Here is an 18,497-nt window from a genome sequence, read left to right as displayed (position 1 = left end):
TTTCTCCCCTATAAGAGCTCACATGAGGCATAAAACTTCTTAAAAACCTCTTGAATAGTGCAAGCAAGGTGATAACTAATATATCTTTCAAAATTTCTCTTGTATGGTAAGAAGGGAACAGGAGGGTTTTTTCATGAGCATAATGTCATTCAAAGGAATTTGCTCTGTAGGATGACATTCTCCTACACAATTACAGGAATTTTAGATAAGGCTGTGTGCATCTGTATAAAAACATTTTAAGTTCCAGAAAGGGAAATTACTTTAACCCTTCTCTCACAAATGACTGAGTGGCAAAACCAAAAACATATTACTCTTTCTAAGAACAGGTTACTTTTGTATTCCTTCTCAAAAAATGCCCATGAATTAAGGATTAAACTTGGTTTAATTACTATAGTTTTGAGCAACACAAGAGATCAGAGGCAGGCCAGCCATGTTAACACAGAGAATCGAAAGAGACTGAGACAGAAGCCAGAAACATAGAACTGCAATGTAATGAGAGACTGTCAAAACCCAAGGGGAGTGCAACCTGCAATCAGCAGCCCTGACTGTACTCAAAATCAGAATTTCAGAGGTTAGGATGATGCAGGTCAAAATGCATGTGGAGTGACCCCATCAGCAGCTAACTGCATTAATACACCAGGGCTGAAAGAATGGCTAATTTGACTCTCTTTTCTTATAAATTATACATCTTCTATAATCAATCCAAACCAAAACTAATTTCCAGCAATTGCACTGCTCTGCCAGTAGACAGTGCCTTAACATAATTATGCATAGACAGGAAGAGATAATGACCTCTGATTCAAGTCCATTATTTTATGGAACATGAAGATACATAGCAGCATTATGTGAGCGATTGATTAAGATCAGTATGCTACATTAAACAAGTTGTCCTCCCATAAACCACCGCTGTTTTTTCCTCTTCCAATCGTGCTGTCCTTTCCAATCACGAGGAGTTACCTGGTGAGGGGCAAACATAACTTTGGAGAAACTACTACTACATTGATACCGGTCTGCATTCAGAGCCAGGTACTTGCATCCCTTCCGCCTGCAGAGCCTGTGGCAGAATAGGAGAGCATCTCGAAGATGATTTATCCAAAAGCTCTGACCATGTTTATTCAACAGTAGCTTATTAGAAGATACATTGAGTCTTCTGACACTCATCGGCTGCTCTTCGGGTGGCGGTGGTGCGGAGCCGGAGCCGTGCCCTGAGCGCGGCCGAGTGACCCCAGACGTGCAGGCGGGAGCGCCGGGCTGCTCTACCCGCAGCTGGGGCACCTCGGCCCGGCCCCACGGGCACCCCGCGGCTCGCTCCCGTTACCGCACGGCACGGTGAGCCCAGCGCCGCCCGGATCTCCCCGAGCCCCGCCGGAGCCCGCAACCCCCGCCCCGACGGCCCTCGGGGAAGGCTGCGGGTGTCAGCACCGCCTGGGGGACACGGCAGCGCCGCCCCCGCAGCGTCCCCAGCGCCGCGGAGCCCCCGCGCCCCGTCCCTGCCCCGCGGCCCCGGAGCCGCTCTCCCCAGCGCCGGGGCTCTCCGCGGCCGGACGGGCCGGCGCTGCGCTCGGGGGAAACTTTGGCCCCGCCGACCTCCTCCTGCCCCGGCCCCGCACCGCGCCGCCCCCGCTCCGCGGAGCTGCGGGAGCCCGCGCAGGGCGGCCCGGGGGCGGGCGGGGGAGGAAGGAGCGGCGCGGCGAGCAGCCGGGCAGGGGAGCGGGGCGGCGCGGGGGCGGAGGGAGGGGTTTCTGCGGGGGTGTTGGTTTACCTTGGAGGTTCTGCACTCGGATGTCGCTGATGTGCCCGATGAGCTCCTCGCGCTGGAACCAGTCCCACTCCTGCCCGGCCATAGGGACGCGGGGCCGGGGCCAGGGGGACGGCGGGAGCCGGCGGCACCGCCACGGCCGCCTTCACCGGCACCGACGGCGGGCGCGGAGCGGAGCGGAGCGGGCGGGGGGGCGGCCCCTCTCCGCGCCGGCTGCGCCCCGCCCCGCGTCCCTCCTCCCTCCGCTCCCGCCCGCCGCCTCTCTCCCTCCCTCCGCCCGCCCGGCCGGGGGCGGTGGGGCACTGGCGCGGGGCGGAGCGGGCAGGGGTCCGGCAGGGGTCCGGCAGTGCCCCCCGCCGCGGGCAGCGCCGCGCCCGCCGCCCCCTCCTCCCCTCAGCAGCAGCAGCGGCGGCCAGGCCCCTCACTGGCCCCGCTCCGGCCCCTCTCCGGCCCCGCTCCGTCCCCTCACCGGCCCCGCTCCGGCCCCTCTCTGGCCCCGCTCCGGCCGCCCCCTCGGGTGCAGGCGGGTCCGGCCCGGAGCTGCGGAGACCCCGCGCCCGTCCCGCCGGAGCGGCCTCTGTGCGCTCCCCCTAAAATCATGTTTAGTGCCGAGGCAGGGGGGGTCGCTTCCTCCTGCCGTGCCTGGGCACCGGAGAAGGGTCGTCCCTAGAATAAGTGTCATGCACCCACGGCAGCGATGGAAGAGCAAATGCATGAGCAGTAGAGGGGTTTTCGTCGTGGGGATGAAATCAGTGCCACTATAATTGAAAACACTAGTAGTTGCACACTGATTTAGCTTGCTCTTGGTAGTCTGTTCAGGCTCTCAAATTTCCTTTGAGGTGAATTTTCACATTGAATGTCTTCATTTAGACTGGTTTTCATCCAGCTTGGACAGTAATTGTTACCAAGGCTCTTCGGTGCCACTAAGATCTGTTCTCTACAAACCTGGTTAGCAGCTTGAGCATTTCATTTGCATGCAAGGCGTTTCATTGCAATATACCACTATTTGTACCTTCGTGCAGGTAAACAGCAAATTTTGACATGATCCAGTCAGACCAGTATAGCATCAAGAGTTAGACTAGCAAAACACACAAGCAAGATCTACAAAGTTAAATACAAACAAACTGGGATCTAGAAATTGTGGCTCTTTCAAGTCTGAAGTGTTTATGTGATCCCAAGCAAACACTCCACACAACCAGTTGTTTCACCCAGCTCAGGAATGCAGTGCTCTTCCCACAGCCTGCTCTGGTGATTTTGCTACTAGGACTCAAAATCAGATGGAGATGGTAAGAAGGCAAAGTCATCCCTTAAGCATCTAATAAGGATTCATCACCACTATGACATGCAGCAGTCAGCTATCCCAAAATGCAGTCTCCAACAGTCTGAGGCAGCCTTCAGCTGTTTACATATCAAGACTGGAAAGTTTTGCACAGGTGTAAGGACACATGAATACCATAGCATGATAAATCTGAATGTAAGGAGCAGAAAAAACAGTTTGTGAACAAGAAAAAGCGTTTGAAGTCCGATAGATTTGCACAAATCACAATGCCAGGCTTTGACTTCATTTTACACTGGGAGGACTTGTTTGGTTTTTTTTCCAGGAGTTATCCAAGTAGGCTGAATGCATCAGTACCACATTTAGAGGTGGAGCTGGAAACTGAGCCAGTGTGACTGTGGGAAAAGCAGGTGAATGACTTCACAGCATCAGTTGAAATACTGTCTGCCAGAGGTGGCTGGAGGTGCCTAATTCATGCTGCAGCTCAAAGCAGGACTACTCCCAGCAACAAATGGGGACAGCTGAGGCTTTGTTGCATTGTGCGTGAGCATCCTTCAGGAGCTGGGGGGTCATCAGCTCTTGATATAGCCTATCCCAATCCACATTAGCCTGCTTGGGAGACCTCCGAGCAGCCATTTGCTATGGTCAGCATGCCAGCTGGACAAAGGAGGGTGGTATGACATGCAGGCAAATCAATGAGGAGAAGCAAGCCAATCTGCAACCTTCAGCAGCAGAATCATAGACTCACAGATTTAGAATCATTTAGGATGGAAAAGACCTTTAAGATCATGAAGCCCAACTGTCAGACTAACAATGTCAAGGCCACCACGGAGATATGTCCCTAAGTGGCACATCTACAAGTCTATTAAATGTCTCCAGGGATGGTGATTCCACCACTTCCCTGGGCAGCTTTTTCCAATGCTTGACAATCCTTTCAGTGAAGAAATTTTTCCTAATACTCAGTCTAAACCTCCCCTAGCACAACTTGGGACTATTTCCTCTTATCCTATCATCTTGTTACTTGTGAGTAGAGAACGACCCTCACCTGGCTACAATCTCCTTTCAGGTGGTTGTAGAGAGCAATAAGGTCCTTCCTAAGCCTCCTTTTCTTCAGGCTAAGCCTCCCAGCTCGTCAGCAACTCCTCACAAGACTTGTGCTTCAGACCCCTCACCAGGTTCTTTGCCCTTGCCTGGACATGCTTCAACCCCTCAATCATCTCAATATCTTTCTTGCAGTGAAGGTACCCTAGCTGAACAGGATTCAAGGTGCAGCTGCACCAGGGCCAAGTACAGGAGGATGGTCACTGCCCTGGTCCTGCTGGCTACACTTTTTCTGCTGTAACTCCTTGCTGCCAGCCCCACCTGACCTGTGATGTTACAGCTGTGATTCATTGTTCTTGCAGATTTCCCTGGAGCTAATTACTGCCTTCACCCTCCTCGTTCTCATGCCAGAGCTGCCCAGCTCCACTCTCAGGGTGGTTGAGGGTGCAGCCCATGTCACTGACATCTCCAGGCCTGCCAGGTACCTGCACTTGACCTGCACTGTCTGGGTCTCAGAGTCAGGCTGGGTTTAAGATGTAAATGATTAACATTGTGGGCACAGGGAAGTTAAAACTTCCGCTTAGAGAGGAGAAGGGCACTAAACCATTCTCACCTGGGAAAACACCTGCTCTGTGCTGTGCTGTGATCTGAAGGCACAATGGCAGAGGCTGCTGTGGTCCAGCAGGAGCACAGGCTGGGGCTTCTAGCTCTTTCCGTGCTTGTGGAGGTGAAACCATCAGCACAGCAGCCTGCCCTTCTCCTGCCAGTGAGTCAGGCAGCACTTCAGCCCAGGGTTCATCGCTCCAGTTTCTAGCCCAGCACATCAATACAAGCTGCACTGTTAATATGCTGGGCCGTGAGGTGCTGTGAATGAAAACCCTGATCCAGTTTCACTTTGCAGGTGTGCAGGAAGGCAGCAGCCATGTCACCTGTGTTAGCTGAGACTTTCAGATGGCTCTTCAGCACCTTCCCCAAATCAGCTTTGTGGTTAGCAGAAGCCCTCATACACAGAACCTCCTCTGAGGTAATTGTAAAAAACGTTGCAATATATGCAGAACTAAGTGTTCCAAAAGGGAAAGGTAAGCCTCTAAAGTTGTAAGGACATTAAAAAATAGAGAACCAACAGGGCATCCTGTATAAACATTTTTATTTAAGTTTTTACATTCTTCTCTGCAACCTGGTGTGTGTGAATCAGCTCAGCAAGAAAGTATGAAATCTGAGATTCTCATATAAAGTTAGAACACCAAATGTTACGTTACTTGTAAACTCTGTAAAGGCTTGTGAAAATACTATGTGACTTCTAAGAAGTAACTGATTGTATGCAGTGAGGAGTACAGATCTCTTAAATAAAAAGTGATTTCAGATTTTATTAACAAAGTCCACTTGCCTTTTGATGTTTAAGGACTATTCTATAACTGAAAAAGCAGGTTAGATTTAATTAAGTCCCTTGGCTCAGACTTGTTACTTAGGGCAACACTGTAAACACTTGGCAGAGACTCTGAACTATTATAGCAGGTTTATTAAAAAAAGTTTGGTCACATATGAGAAGGCAGGGAGTGTGATAGGAAGTTCGTGGGGAACTTACCACTGTTCTGCATAGCCTTTATCCTTTTTTTTTCAAGTGTATGCAGCATAAAGATGTTAAAAAACTTTTCATTTCCCATCCTTTGCCTATCTTACCTGTGAGTTTAAAGAGTTGAATTCTCAGTTTGAGAAGAAAATTTACACTTGAAGGTTGTGTAATAGTAGGAACAAAACCATCAAATTCTACAGTTCAGCTTTGTGCCTGTCCAGATGGAGGGTGCCTTGTGGTTCCTGCTAAAATGGCAAGGGAAGGGTGTCTGACACAAAGGAAGCTGTTTCTGAAATTAAGGAATCTATTTATGCCATTGTAGCTAATTTGCTTTGCCTTTATAAGCAGAATTCTCCACATTAACAGTCGTTCTAGGAATGGATTATTTTCTTGGTTTTTTTAAAATATTTCCAGACCAGTGGTGACCAGAATAAAGTGTTGTCTATCTTGAATAGGTGAAAATATCATGCATTTCAACACAAACCTCAGAGAAGTGTAGCTTCCTATCCCAGGCATGCCTCAGCCTTCCATGGCTGCTTTGACCAAAGAGCTACAAAAGCGACTTTCCGCTGATCCTTTCTAGACCTCCCTCTGCCTACATTCCCAAAACGTCCCTGTGGAATGCCACAGGTTTGCAAGGTGTTTCTCTGCCCATGACCAGTTGGGAAAGGCTGTGGGCATTTGGGTTCTGTCTCTGCACTACTGGCATAGTCCTTGAGGCTTTGCATGCACTTCTGGCTTGTTAAAGGGGCTGCAGAGAATGTGAGGATATCACTCAATTTTTAATCTTTTTATTTTTCCTGAAGTCTTACAGGAAGAGGACTGAAAATAGATGCTGTCTTACCCTATAGCTGAATGAGAAAAACAGAGGAAAGTTAAAATCTGTAACACAGGAAAGTAATCCACATTCTTATTTAACTCTCATATTTTACAGATACATTACAACCTGACTTGAGTGGCCACTCCATTTCAAGGCAATAGTCATGACACTGTAGGTCTCATCAACACTTTATTTTTCTTGTAGTCTCATCAACACTTTATTTTCCTTGCTTAGCCCATATCTGAAAAACCAAGGAGGGCCAGCCAGGAGAAAAGGCTCATTAGCTCTCCCAGATGAACAGGTAAGCAAAGATTTCATTTCTATTACCCTGTCTGACAGCAGCCACCCCTTAGTCTGGCTCCTCTGCCCACACACATGTAAACAATGGGAGGGGTACCATGTAAAACAGACTTTCAAAGCAAAACACAAAAAAAAAAAGAAGAGAAAAAGACAGTCTAATTCAACAAAGTAAACAGGAGACACTGAGAAAAAATATATTGTAATAAGAGTATCAAGCAACTGGAGGAAGTAAGGTCATGTGCAAAAAATACCAAGTAAGCTATGAAATCTAAGTGCTTTATGACTTCTTTAAAGGCAAGGTAGAGTACACTAAAATGTGTGTTCTACTTCTGCAACCTAAGTGTGATAACTAGCAAAAAATTAATTAAAAAAATATATATAATCAATAAAATGAATACCAGCTTAGAAATAAGACTATTGTGCCCCACTAGACTCATCTTCCTCTGCATCCCTTTCAGACAGTAAAATAGGAAGAAGGGTGATGATTCTTAGCCCTGCCTCAGTGTACCAGTGAGCATATGTACAAACTCTGGATGTTGACCAGCCTCCCTCTGCTGTGTCTCCTCCTTCCTTGGCTCCCAGAAGTCCACCACGTAGACCACACTGATGAACCACAGTGATTCACAACAGCTGTTGCCACATAATGGCAATAAATACACTCTGGAACTTGCTGGAAGGTCTTTATGTGCTGTGTATAAGTTTCATCACACAGTCCATGAATAATGCCAGGAGTTACTGTGGCTTCTAACTTGCAAGGTGAATTTGTTTTATTTGCTTGCTACCAAGGTAAAAATTATTTAGACCAACTTAGTAACAAAATGCACTTGGTATTTTCAAGACTGGGTTTTTTGGGGTGATGGAGTGGCGTGACAGGGACAGCTTTCATGTGCTAGAGCTGTAGAAGTAAGGTCCTTCTGATTCTTCATCTGGGCAGCTGGTGTGGTAGGAGTAGGGTTGGGTGGATCACTCTGAGTCCTCCCTCTGTTGGATTTTCATTTTCTTTGGTAAGTGTGGTTTATTTTAAGGTGTGATTTATTGAGAACATGTGTGCTTTATTTGATGGAGGCAGTGGGAAAGGCCATTCTCTGGCCTTCAGGTTGGTTTTCTTACATTCAGTTTGGTTTTCTGTTCTTTCATGCAGATGAAAGCTGGAAGGAAAGGAGAGTAGTTATGTAAAACTCATTTGAATGTTATGTACTCACGCAGCTGATTTGTTTCTGTTGCCATGAGACTTTCTTTCAAAATCTCCCCCCTTACTGGGGCAAAACTCTTCCTTGATTCAGAGAGGACTCAACACAGAAAAAGTTTCATCCAGAGTTTGGAAACTTGTTTGTTATTTTTTCCCTTAATTCTATTTTTCCTCTGTTTCTGATGGATGCAGGATGCAGTTGTCTCATCCATGTGACAGTATTGTGTAATTCTGCCCCTTTGAGCCTGACTTGCTCTCATTCGTCTGTGACCAACTGAATTCAGGACCTTCAGATTCCCCTCTGTGTGCTCCAGCACGCTATGAAGATTTGTTGCCCCAGTAGATGCTGAACAAAGGTTGCAATGTTTACTAGTAAAGGGATCATTTTTCCAGCTCTAGATGTAGTGTAGCACCCTAAAAGGCCAGGAAAAAGACCCAAGAAGTAAAGTTTTCACCTTGAGAGCACCTGAGCATCTCCTAGGAGTTTCCATCTCTTCAGAACCTGCTCCCATAATGTGAATTTCATGGCTCCATTCTATCTGATCTCCATGCAAAAGTAGAGATGCCAGCCTGGCACAAGCAGTGCCTTAAACCACAAACCAGGAAATTTTGTGTCAGGGCTTGCTGCATGGAAGGAGAGAGGGACAACGAGCAGGGGCTTGGTGTGTGGGTGTCTCTGCAGATGATGGTGATGGCAGCAGGGTCCTGTAGAGCTGTGTAAGCTGGTGAAGTTGTGCAGAAGAAGCAATCCAGCTGAAAGCTGCTCAGAGGTGCCATCTCTGCATCATGCTCAGCTTCAAGTCACCCTGGCTAGCCTGGCTACCTTTTTCTGCCTGAATTGTCTTGGTTAGAGAAACTTGTGGTACATTCACTGTATACCCCAGAGATACAAGGCAAGGCCTCTGCAATAGTACTCGCTGGCAAAGACTATTTCTGGATATAACTACAAATATTTAATATGGGGTAAATTATAAATCAGCCTTCTCCAACACCAACCAGAAGTGAGTGCTTCAAGTGAAAATGGAGATTGCCTGGTTTGTTTTTTACTCCATGAATATTAGGACTAGGAGCAGGGCAGCAGGTAATTATTAGTGTTGAAGCACTGCAGTTGCAGTTGCTGTATAAACAATGCTAACACTGCTGACTTTTATACACAGCTTTCCATCTGCAGATTTCAATCTCTTGTACATTACAATTTTCTCTAATTTTCTGGCATAACCTGTCTGAAACAAAACCTACAAGCCCTGAAATAATATTACAGAAAACAACCAGTATATTTTTGCAATAAAATGTTTGTGGAAGAAGGAATTATGTGTGATCTATTCTGCGTACTTCACCATAGTAACAAAATGAATTGGTTTCTTAGAAGCCAGCAACCAAGAAGGCTCATTTTGAACTCCCTGACCTCTTTCACAGCGTTGGAGATGTCAAATATTCTTCAAATGCAACATTCAGCTAAACTGCCTGTCAATGCAGCACCCTTCCAAAGCAATTCAGCCTTTTCCTATTTGTTTGTTTCTGTTTGAAGAAGGGGTTTCAATTTTACAACCAATGTCAAGTCGGTTTGATTGTGAAAAAGATGTGAGAAGAGATTCCTTCCCTGACCTTTCCAAACAATTTTAGCTTTGAAAGTAACAGAAATATATAAATGCTTCAAATGGAGGGGCTGTGCCCTGTAGCTGATAAATAAACTGATAATTTTTTGAGGTAAGAAATGGATGACTCTGATGCATAAACTGCCAGATAGAGGCTGTTGCAGGATGGGATACACTCACTAATGATTCCAATCTCTCTCAGAGCAGGCATTTTCAAACCTTACTTATATTTCACTGAATATTTAATGTTACAGTTCTGCCAGAAGCCTCTGAAAATAGGGAGAATTAAAACCCATCAGTCATTCCTTAGCAGAAAGAAGCTGATGATTTAGAAAGTTTCTCTTTATCAGATTTCAAAGTGTGACCTTGAGAAGTGATCAGAATGTCAGACATCTCCTCGTGGTGCCTGTAGGGGCAGTTTAGAAGTCATGTTTGGTGCTACTTCGTCTGAGCACAGTTAACTGCAAGCATCTGTCAGGGTTTATCAACCTCTAACCAACATGTCATTAAAGACTAATCACCTTAAAAGTCATGCTAGAGAACACACAGTGGAGCCTTTGCTTAAGGAGATTTTGATGTCCTTGCTTTGCTGTGGTCAGCAGAGCCCTCAGTGTTGGTTTGGAGAGCAGCACCCCAGCCAGGGATTGTTTCTAGTGAGAGGTGGCTGCCTGCTGCCTTCTGATCTATTCTTGTCTTCTTTTCCAAATTAAGCTCTAGCTTTCAAACACATCCTTTAAACAGAAAAATTTGGAATCTGGGGAGAAAACAAACAGCAATATCTGGTGGCTATGGGGTACCAAAGAGAAGTTTCTCATTCTCAGTTTGTAGGTGTTGGTGCGTGCATGAGCACAGAAATGCAGGCTGAAGTGATAACTTGCTAGTGCTTCAGCACAGGGATTTCATAAACTTTGCCTTCCCCCACATCCAACCTCCCTCTGCACCATCCAGTCCCTCCTGTATCACAGAGATGGGTTGAGGAGATAAAAAAATAGATGGATATGTATGTATTTATGCATTGTTTTCCCTGTTCTAATAATTTCTTTGCAAAAATGAACAACAGTTAAGGGGGAAGGCGAAAGTATGAGGCATCCTCACTTGGTAGATATTCTTAAGTCAGCTTTGATGGAAATGTTTGTACTTTGCTTCTGAGAGAGGCTCAGAAATATATCTATTTATGTTCTAACTCCCTTGACTTGAACTGGCAGATGATCATAGATATCATAGTACAAAATTCAACTGGTGTAATTTGAGAAGAAATTTTGGAGATTGAAAATACCCTTTGATTCTCCCCTTAAAAGAGCTCAGAAGAGCCATTTGGTGCAATCTTCTACCTCTCAAAACCAACACAGTTGCAAGTGATGGGTTTGAATAGAAGTCCCAACAGCAATATTTGTCTTCAGCAATGCAGAACAGTTGAGATAAAAATCTGACAAATTTCCCAATCTCGTTAAGATATAGAAAGGCTGCCAAAATGCCCAAAACTTGAGCAATCAAGGATTTTCTTGGGTATATTTTGTGGTTTTATACAAGTCAATGGCTTATCCCATTTGATCCAAAAGAACTTTCTTGGGAGCCTTTTGAGATTCCAGGACGAGGTAAAAGTGTGACCATATGTAGTTGTGCTGGAGAGCTTTGCCTTTTGTATTCAGTGATTTTTACCAGCATTTACAAGTCTTGTTGCATTTTATTGCACAATTGATTTTAAAATATGTATTTGTCCAGGAGCTCTTTCCTATGATCATTGGTGAGAAACATCCCTGATGTGTTTGATGAAGAGGCAAAGCGTTCAGGGATCTTCTTGCACATAGTTAATTTTCTTCTTAAGAAGAAAACACCAGGCCTTAAGGGGTTTTAAAATGCGCTGGGGACAAGAAAGACAAAAGCCAATGGCCAGAAGCTGAAGCCAAGATGAATCCAAATGAGGAGATTTTAATAGTGAGCCAGTCATCCAGAGAAATGACTATTTGCCAACTCTTAATGTCTTCAGAGAGAGAGCGTGTCTTTCTAGAAGATGTGCCATACTAATAGTGCAGTTTATTCAAAAGTGGGTTAATTGTGTGAAGTATAATGGCTTGTAAAATAAAAGAAGTATCAGAGGATCTGCCTAATGGTCCTTTGCCTTTAGTTGTGTGAGGTTTATCTTTAAAGGGTATTGCTTTTCTTTTCATTTTTCCAGCTCTTGCACAGACTAGGTCAAAGAATTTTAATTCTATTCCTTGCAGATTTCTACCTTGGAAAATGAAGCCATTGAGCAAAGGAAAAGTCATAACAGCAACTGTGAAGTGATAACAGTTTGCAGTTAGTGCTCAGCCAGTGGGAACTAATTCACTCATTCACAAAGCTACAAAGCTGCTGTCAGATGGCATTTTTTTTGTCGCTATCAAACAGATTGTGATTAGATCCACTGACAAAGGTGAATGGTTTGATAGTCATAATTTAATCCTCTTCTATCAATTCCGCAAGACAGCCACTAAATCACACAGTCCATTTTTTGCAAGGTTTTCCTGAATTTATAGTCAAAATCATTGCCACATTTGAAAATACGTGTTGCTAGGTGGTTGTAATAGCAGAGCTCATACCCACGTGTGTACCTAACCTGTATGGCCTCTTTGCCAAAGGTGTGTAAAAAATTATCTGTGTACATACCTATACATACACATGCATGGAATTAATAAATATGGGAGTTAACAGAGAGTCTTGTTGGTGGAACATGAGCATGTGAATGTCTGGTTTGTTCAGCATTAGTTCTGCGAGTCATACACCTCTGTGCACAAGAAACTGCTGCCTCCTGCTCCTCTTATGTAACTTCATGAAGACTCATAACATTGCCATGGTATCTGCGAAGGGATGCTCAGGGAGTCAGTGGGTGCCCTGTTACCAGGTGATCCTTGTCAAGAGCTCATCTTCCCCATTCAGCTGTGTTCTGAGAGTTAAAACACAAATAGTGACACACCTACAGAATGTTATCAGCATCATTCACTCAATTCTGAGCACCTGAATTTGAAAAGTTTGGATATTGGTTTGGCTTTGGCTGCAGCTTAGAGCATACATGTTCATAGGTAAGTCACTTCATTTCTCTGGATTCATATTATCTTATTTATAGCACTGGATGCTCTTGGTTTACTATGCCCTACTTCTCCCACCTTTTGTGAACTGCTACACTCATGTGGCTTCATGTGGAGGAAGTTTCAGGAAAGCTATGTGATTTCATTATTGCCTATATAAGCAGAAAGCAATACCTGCATTTTGGGTGGTAGAAGGGAAGCAACAGTGATCAGAGTTTTTATTTGTGCATATTTTAAGGTAGGTTACCAGATAGATATACCCAAGTACAATTCTTTTTTATATCTTCTTTTTGAGCATCTCATTAGGTACTACACATAATGTAGTACCTACTTAACCCCCCTAATGCTCACCAGGAGTGGTTCCAAAGTTCTTAACCTAAGGCTGTCAGTGCAGGGAAATGGTGTCACCTCCCCAGATCATGGAAGGAGTTGCAAACTCACTACCAGAAATTCTCAGATTTTTTCTCACTGCTGTTGCAAAAGATACTTGCTTAAAAGTCCCTTTGCCTGCCAGCAAGAAAATTTGGGGGAGAGAGGAAGTGTGGTTTTGCTTCAGCAGTAGTGGAAGAAACTTAAGAAAACATGCTCCAGTTATATCCTAGAGGTGAAAGGGCCAATAAATCAAACAAACAAACAAATAAACTAAGTAGTGGTTATTGCTTTGAGAAATCTCACCATTTCTGAGCTGATTCCAATGATTTTTGAGCAGCTGCAGGCACAGGGATGCTCTGCCTTTCCTGCACAGCTGAACAGACGATGTATGAGTTTCAAATCAGTTCCCAGCTGATAGGGAAAGGATTGCAATCTGCTTAACAGTGCCTTTGCTGCAGACAAGTAGATGTCATTTCTGAAGGAAAGATGTTGGTAACACAGCTATTTGCTGGGACCAAAGGAGCCAGGCCTGCAGCCATGGGTTATACCTGTGAGCACCATGCCGTGTGTGCAGAATCCACCCCACAGCAGTGGCCTGGAGTACACAGCCACATCAGCTCTCACCTCATGCATTTTATGTGCTGTAAAAGTCACGGCTTTATTCCCGCCCTGGTCCTCAACTCCTGCCAGCGCCTCTCTCTTGGGAAGCTGGAGCAGCAGCACACAATGCACAATGTAACACCTCTCTGGCTGTTCTTCCCACAGACCAGCCTTTGAGCGCTGGTCGGGAGCCCATAGCACCCGGTTCAAACACAATGTAAATTCTACCAGAACCCATTGTTTTTACAAAGAGCGCGTGCAATCTGTTGCCAAGCAGCCTACGCAAATATTTAAAGCCTGCCTCTTTCTTCACACGGCTTCAAAAAAAAACCAAAAAAAAAACCCAAAACAAAAATAACAGGAGCTTTTACTGTGTAAAGGCTGAGGCGGAATTAACCTCTTCCTGCACAAGTACCTCACACTGAGAGGATGGAATTATTGACATGTGCATGTGTTCCATCGGGATGATGCTGAATGGCTGTGTATTTATATAGGTATTGTTTATATATGTGTTTATATATGTATTTATATATGTATTGTTACATATTTTGCCTGCACAAGATAGTTCTTCCCAATTGCCTCTTTTGTTGAGAGGTAACATTTTTCTGGCTAACCCAGATGTAATTACCTGATTTCTAAGGGCCACCTCCTCATCCCAAATATGTCCAGGGTTCAGGCCCACCTAGGAAGAATAGGCACATTTGATCATGTTTTTCTCTCTCCCTCCATCCCTGCTGTCGTTCATATCTAAACACATGCTCAGCTGCTTTGCTGAAATCGTCAGACAGGAACAATGTCCATGCTGTCAAAATGTTATAGGAATGCCAGCTCCTGATTTCTGTGCAGAAACTTGGAAGCAGACACATATTTAGAAATGCCTGTTATTATTTTTACTCCTATCACACTTCAGTCTCACAAATATGAGTTATCAGGCTAGGTTTTTCTGTCTCTGGGAACAGTGTCCAGGCACGGAGCTGTCTAGTCAGGCAAGAATTATCATTGGTATCACACCAGACAGACCTCATGAGAAAACAGACCAAATACAAATATAAGCAATGGCTCAAATCCCAGTGGCACTTTTCCATAGGAAGAGGCCTTCATACAGTATGTACCTTTGTGTGTGCAACTGCAATACTCAGGAGTCATTTCCCAGCCAAATGAAGCCTGTATCAGTGACTCCAGGGTCTGATTGCCAAGGAGACATCTATGATCTGTGAGGAGTCAGGATTATGAAGGTAATTAACATGCTCCTAAGATCTGCCTCAGAACTTTGCCATTCATTCATGCCATGCATACCTATCCCATAAGAGAAAGACTGTTTCCAGGACCTTTTCTGACCACCTCTTTATGCATTTGATTTCTGAGGTTCACTTATTATTCTGCTTTTTGGAACAGAAGTTTCATGTTCAGAGCAGAATCCCATAAATGTGATCTGAGCTCCCTGAGGTTATAAAATTTCATGATACATCTCATATAAGTTTTAAATCAATTCCTCCAAACTGATTTCAGAATTGCCTGAAACACCATTTAGTGTAGCCTGACCTATTTTTGCTAGACAAACTTTAAAACTGGTTGGAAAGTATCCCCATTTTAGCAGTGACCTTGTTATTTATAACCAGGTCTAGATCCTATAATATCTATTAATTATAATAATTTTCCTCAAAATGTCATTTATCCACATGTTCATAAGGAGGTAGAATCCTGCAACTTGCCTAACTAATGTAGAACTGGAAGACCTTATTGTGGTTTCTTATCATGGCTCTCTATAAAAATGCAAATACCTAAAGCTGATGTGCCACAATGGGATTATCAGGGGGGTAAAATCAATTATATGCATAACTATTTTTTGCATCGAGACATTAATGTATAATAGCACAAACAATTTTGAAGATTTATCTTACTTTGAAATCTATTTACCAACTCTGATTTACTATATTTCCTTCACTGAGAGTTAGACCAGCAGACAAGTTTTCCTTTTGTTGCCAGTTTGCTTCACCTGTGGTTCTCACGCATTGCCAATGAAATCCACAGTGAGCACAAATATAAAGGATCATTTAAACTCATAAGAAACAACTGAAAGTAACCAAATAAGAGCTATTTAGAATAGTTCGGGTTGAAGTGACCTTTAAAGGTCTCCTAGTCCAAACTGCCTGCAATTAGCAGTGACAACTTCAACTAGATCAGGTTGCTCAGAGTCTAGTCCAATTTGGCCTTGAATGTTTCCAGCAATAGGGCATCCACCCACCTCTCTGGGTAACCTGTGCCAGTGTTTCACCACACTCACTGTAAAAAATTTCTTTCTTTATAACTAGTCAATATCTATCTTCTTTTGGTTTAAAACCATGACTTGCTGTTCTACTGCACCACATTACTCCCCATCCTGCTGCAACAAGCCCTACTAAAAAGTTTTGTGCCTCACTGTAAAGATCCTATAGATCCTATAATATCTATTAATAACAATAATTTTCCTCAAAATTTCATTTATCCACATGTTTATAAGGACATAAAATCCTGCGACTTGCCTAACTAAGGCAGAACCTTAAAAGCTCCAACTCCTTAAGAAACAGCTTGCACTGCAGTCGGGGGATGGAAGATGCATGTCTGTGTGTCTGGTGGCTCCTGTGCCGTCTGACTGTCACGGGCAGCACGAATTTCAGCAAAGCATCGCCTTTGAGTCCCGATGGCTGGCACAGAAAATGCCCTTGAGTGCCCATGTGCTCGCACGCTGCGCGGTCCGGGCGCTCCGCGAGCATCCCCCGCAGCCTTGCCGGCGCGGTGCGCGCAGGGCGGGAGCGCGCAGGGCGGGAGCGCGCAGGGCGGGAGCGCGCAGGGCGGGAGCGCGCAGGGCGGGAGCGCTCAGCGCTGGGCACCGCTGCCCTCTCCTGGCGCCTGCTCGCATCTCGGGATGGCCCTGCGCGCTCCGGGTGGCTGCGAGTGGGACAGAACACACTGAGGGTTCCTGATTATAACCCAGTGTACCCATTTATAGATAACTGCAAAGGGGTGTGAAAGCCTGTGAGGATAAAGATGGGTTTGGTGCTTCTCTGCTTAGGGGAGCAGTCCCACCCGTGCCGGGGTGCCTGCTGGCCTGCACCGAGGGAGGCACTAAATGGGAGAGCTTTTGTTTGTTAGACTAATTTGGGGATTGTGTAAAGCTTTTTCCCATTCCTGTAGTTAACCTGAAACCTCTAACACGTGCATTGCCAGCCTCGGTGGGAAACAAATCACATGTTGAGTGTTGCAATGCTCCGCTGAGACATTGGGGAGAATTTGTCAGCCCAGTACCCTAGAGATATACAGGGCCTTTTTATTAATTTGACTTTGAGTGGTCATTTGTGACTGAGTCAAGAGAGCATAAACTGCCATGTTTTCCAGGCACTTTTCATAGGCACCTTTGCCTGAGAAGCAGGGAGCCCAGAGCAGGGTGCTGCAGGTCAGTCCCCTCTGCTCATCATCTGAAGTGTAGGATTTCCATTTTTACCACATCTTTTTTACCATATCTCTCCCTTTTCTCATCAGTCTCCATCCGTGGGGAACCTCTGACAGTACAAGGATGCTGCATATCTGCAAAACACTCATTGACTTTCTCTCCAGCCAAGCCCATGTTCAAGGTTCCTGACCTGGCTGGGGCAACTTTCCCTTGCAATACAGGGAATAAAACAAAAAGAGAGAGGAAAGTCCTTCATGCCTTGCACTGGCCAGGGGTGGAACCACAGGAGCAGCCTGAGCATTCGAGAAAGATTAGAGGAGAAAGGGAGAAAAATTCCAAATGTGGTACATGGCTTTTGCCAGCACCTCACAGCCTTAACCTGCTGAGTGGTAAAAGAAATGTTCTCTGCTCCCTCTGTTTTTATTTTCTTTCTCAGGGAACTTTGCATAGCTGGAGGAGGAAAAGAAAAATAGCTGTCTTAGATATTATTTCAGTACTTTAATTTCTGTTTCAAAGAATCCAATTTATTAAGCAGCAGTACTTGCGATTATGCTCACCAAACAAATTCTCAAAGGAAGCCTCACCATCTAGGTGTATTTTTCATTATACTATAAACTCTGAACTTCACCAAAGGTGTTTTCTCGTAATGTTAAACTCAGTGCCTGACAATTATTGTCCAGCTCCATTTGGTGCCAGAAGTGAATTCAGTGGAGAAGTAATAAATCCTTTCATGCTGTTTAATAAAACGAGAAAATGTGTTGCTCACACTTGGATGCTAGACTTTATTACACAAACACAGCTAAAAAAATAAATGGAGTATTTCCTGTTTAGAAGTGCCTACAAGTCACATGATGTTGATTTTCTCCAGGTGTTGCAACTCTAAATGAAATTTTCACTTAAGTTATTCTTAAAGAAGTGAGTTATTTCAAAATGCAATAATCAACATGTTGTTAAAGGTGCAAAAACCATTGTAAAAAACCCCAAAACATTCAATGTGCTGTAATTAAATTAGATGTGGAACACTGCGGTTGCCAAATTATTCAAGATATTTGTGACACGCTTTGCCATCCACTTGAGTGCTTTTCTGAGTTTCTACTGAGAGAAAAAAAAGCAAGGAAAAAGCCTATGAGGCCTGAGAAACCCTTTCAACTCCTCTGTTGATTTTGCCTCTTTGTAGGGAGCTGGGCTTATTCCCTGCTCTGTTGGCCTGGCCTTGGTTAGAGGTGCCACTGCCATTGTAAAATAAATGCCTGATATAAAGAAATATCTTCATCAAGGTGCTCAGCACTAAAAGAAAACCAGTCCTGAAGCAGGATTGTCTGTTCCTTCATTTTCACTTATTTAAATGAAAGAAAAAGTCAGCCACGCATTGTCTTTTAATAGCTGAATCCCTCGTTTTTGGACGTGTTCCATGCTGCTCATACTTGCACAACCCATGTGAACCTCATGCAGTGATGCTTTGAAGAGCATGATGAAT

At 44.6% G+C, this 18,497-nt stretch overlaps 1 protein-coding gene and 1 long non-coding RNA gene across 4 annotated transcripts in view; one reads left to right on the top strand and one right to left on the bottom strand.

Annotated features, from left to right (window-relative positions):
- CLMN (calmin) overlaps nucleotides 1-1,969 on the bottom strand; it is a 69,514-nt gene extending 67,545 nt beyond the window's left edge. For 2 of the 3 annotated variants that reach the window (XM_085061468.1, XM_085061467.1), the window contains exon 1: nucleotides 1,763-1,969. In XM_085061468.1, the coding sequence (XP_084917594.1) occupies nucleotides 1,763-1,844 (82 nt within the window). In that variant the 5' untranslated portion in view covers nucleotides 1,845-1,969. The remainder of the gene's footprint in view (nucleotides 1-1,762) is intronic. The other variant, XM_085061466.1, reaches the window with a different exon arrangement.
- Nucleotides 1,970-4,337: 2,368 nt separating this feature from the next.
- On the top strand, nucleotides 4,338-9,368 carry LOC146435994 (uncharacterized). Its single transcript, XR_014852472.1, has 4 exons — nucleotides 4,338-4,557; nucleotides 6,704-6,770; nucleotides 7,228-7,525; nucleotides 8,151-9,368. It is a non-coding gene; the product is annotated as an uncharacterized LOC146435994 (long non-coding RNA).
- Nucleotides 9,369-18,497: the final 9,129 nt, after the last annotated feature.

Source organism: Lichenostomus cassidix, chromosome 5, assembly GCF_008360975.1.
Source record: "Lichenostomus cassidix isolate B80296 chromosome 5, HeHo_3.0, whole genome shotgun sequence".
Lineage (NCBI taxonomy): Eukaryota > Metazoa > Chordata > Aves > Passeriformes > Meliphagidae > Lichenostomus > Lichenostomus cassidix.
Note: the sequence above shows the minus strand (reverse complement) of the source record. Positions and strands in the feature narration are given on the sequence as shown.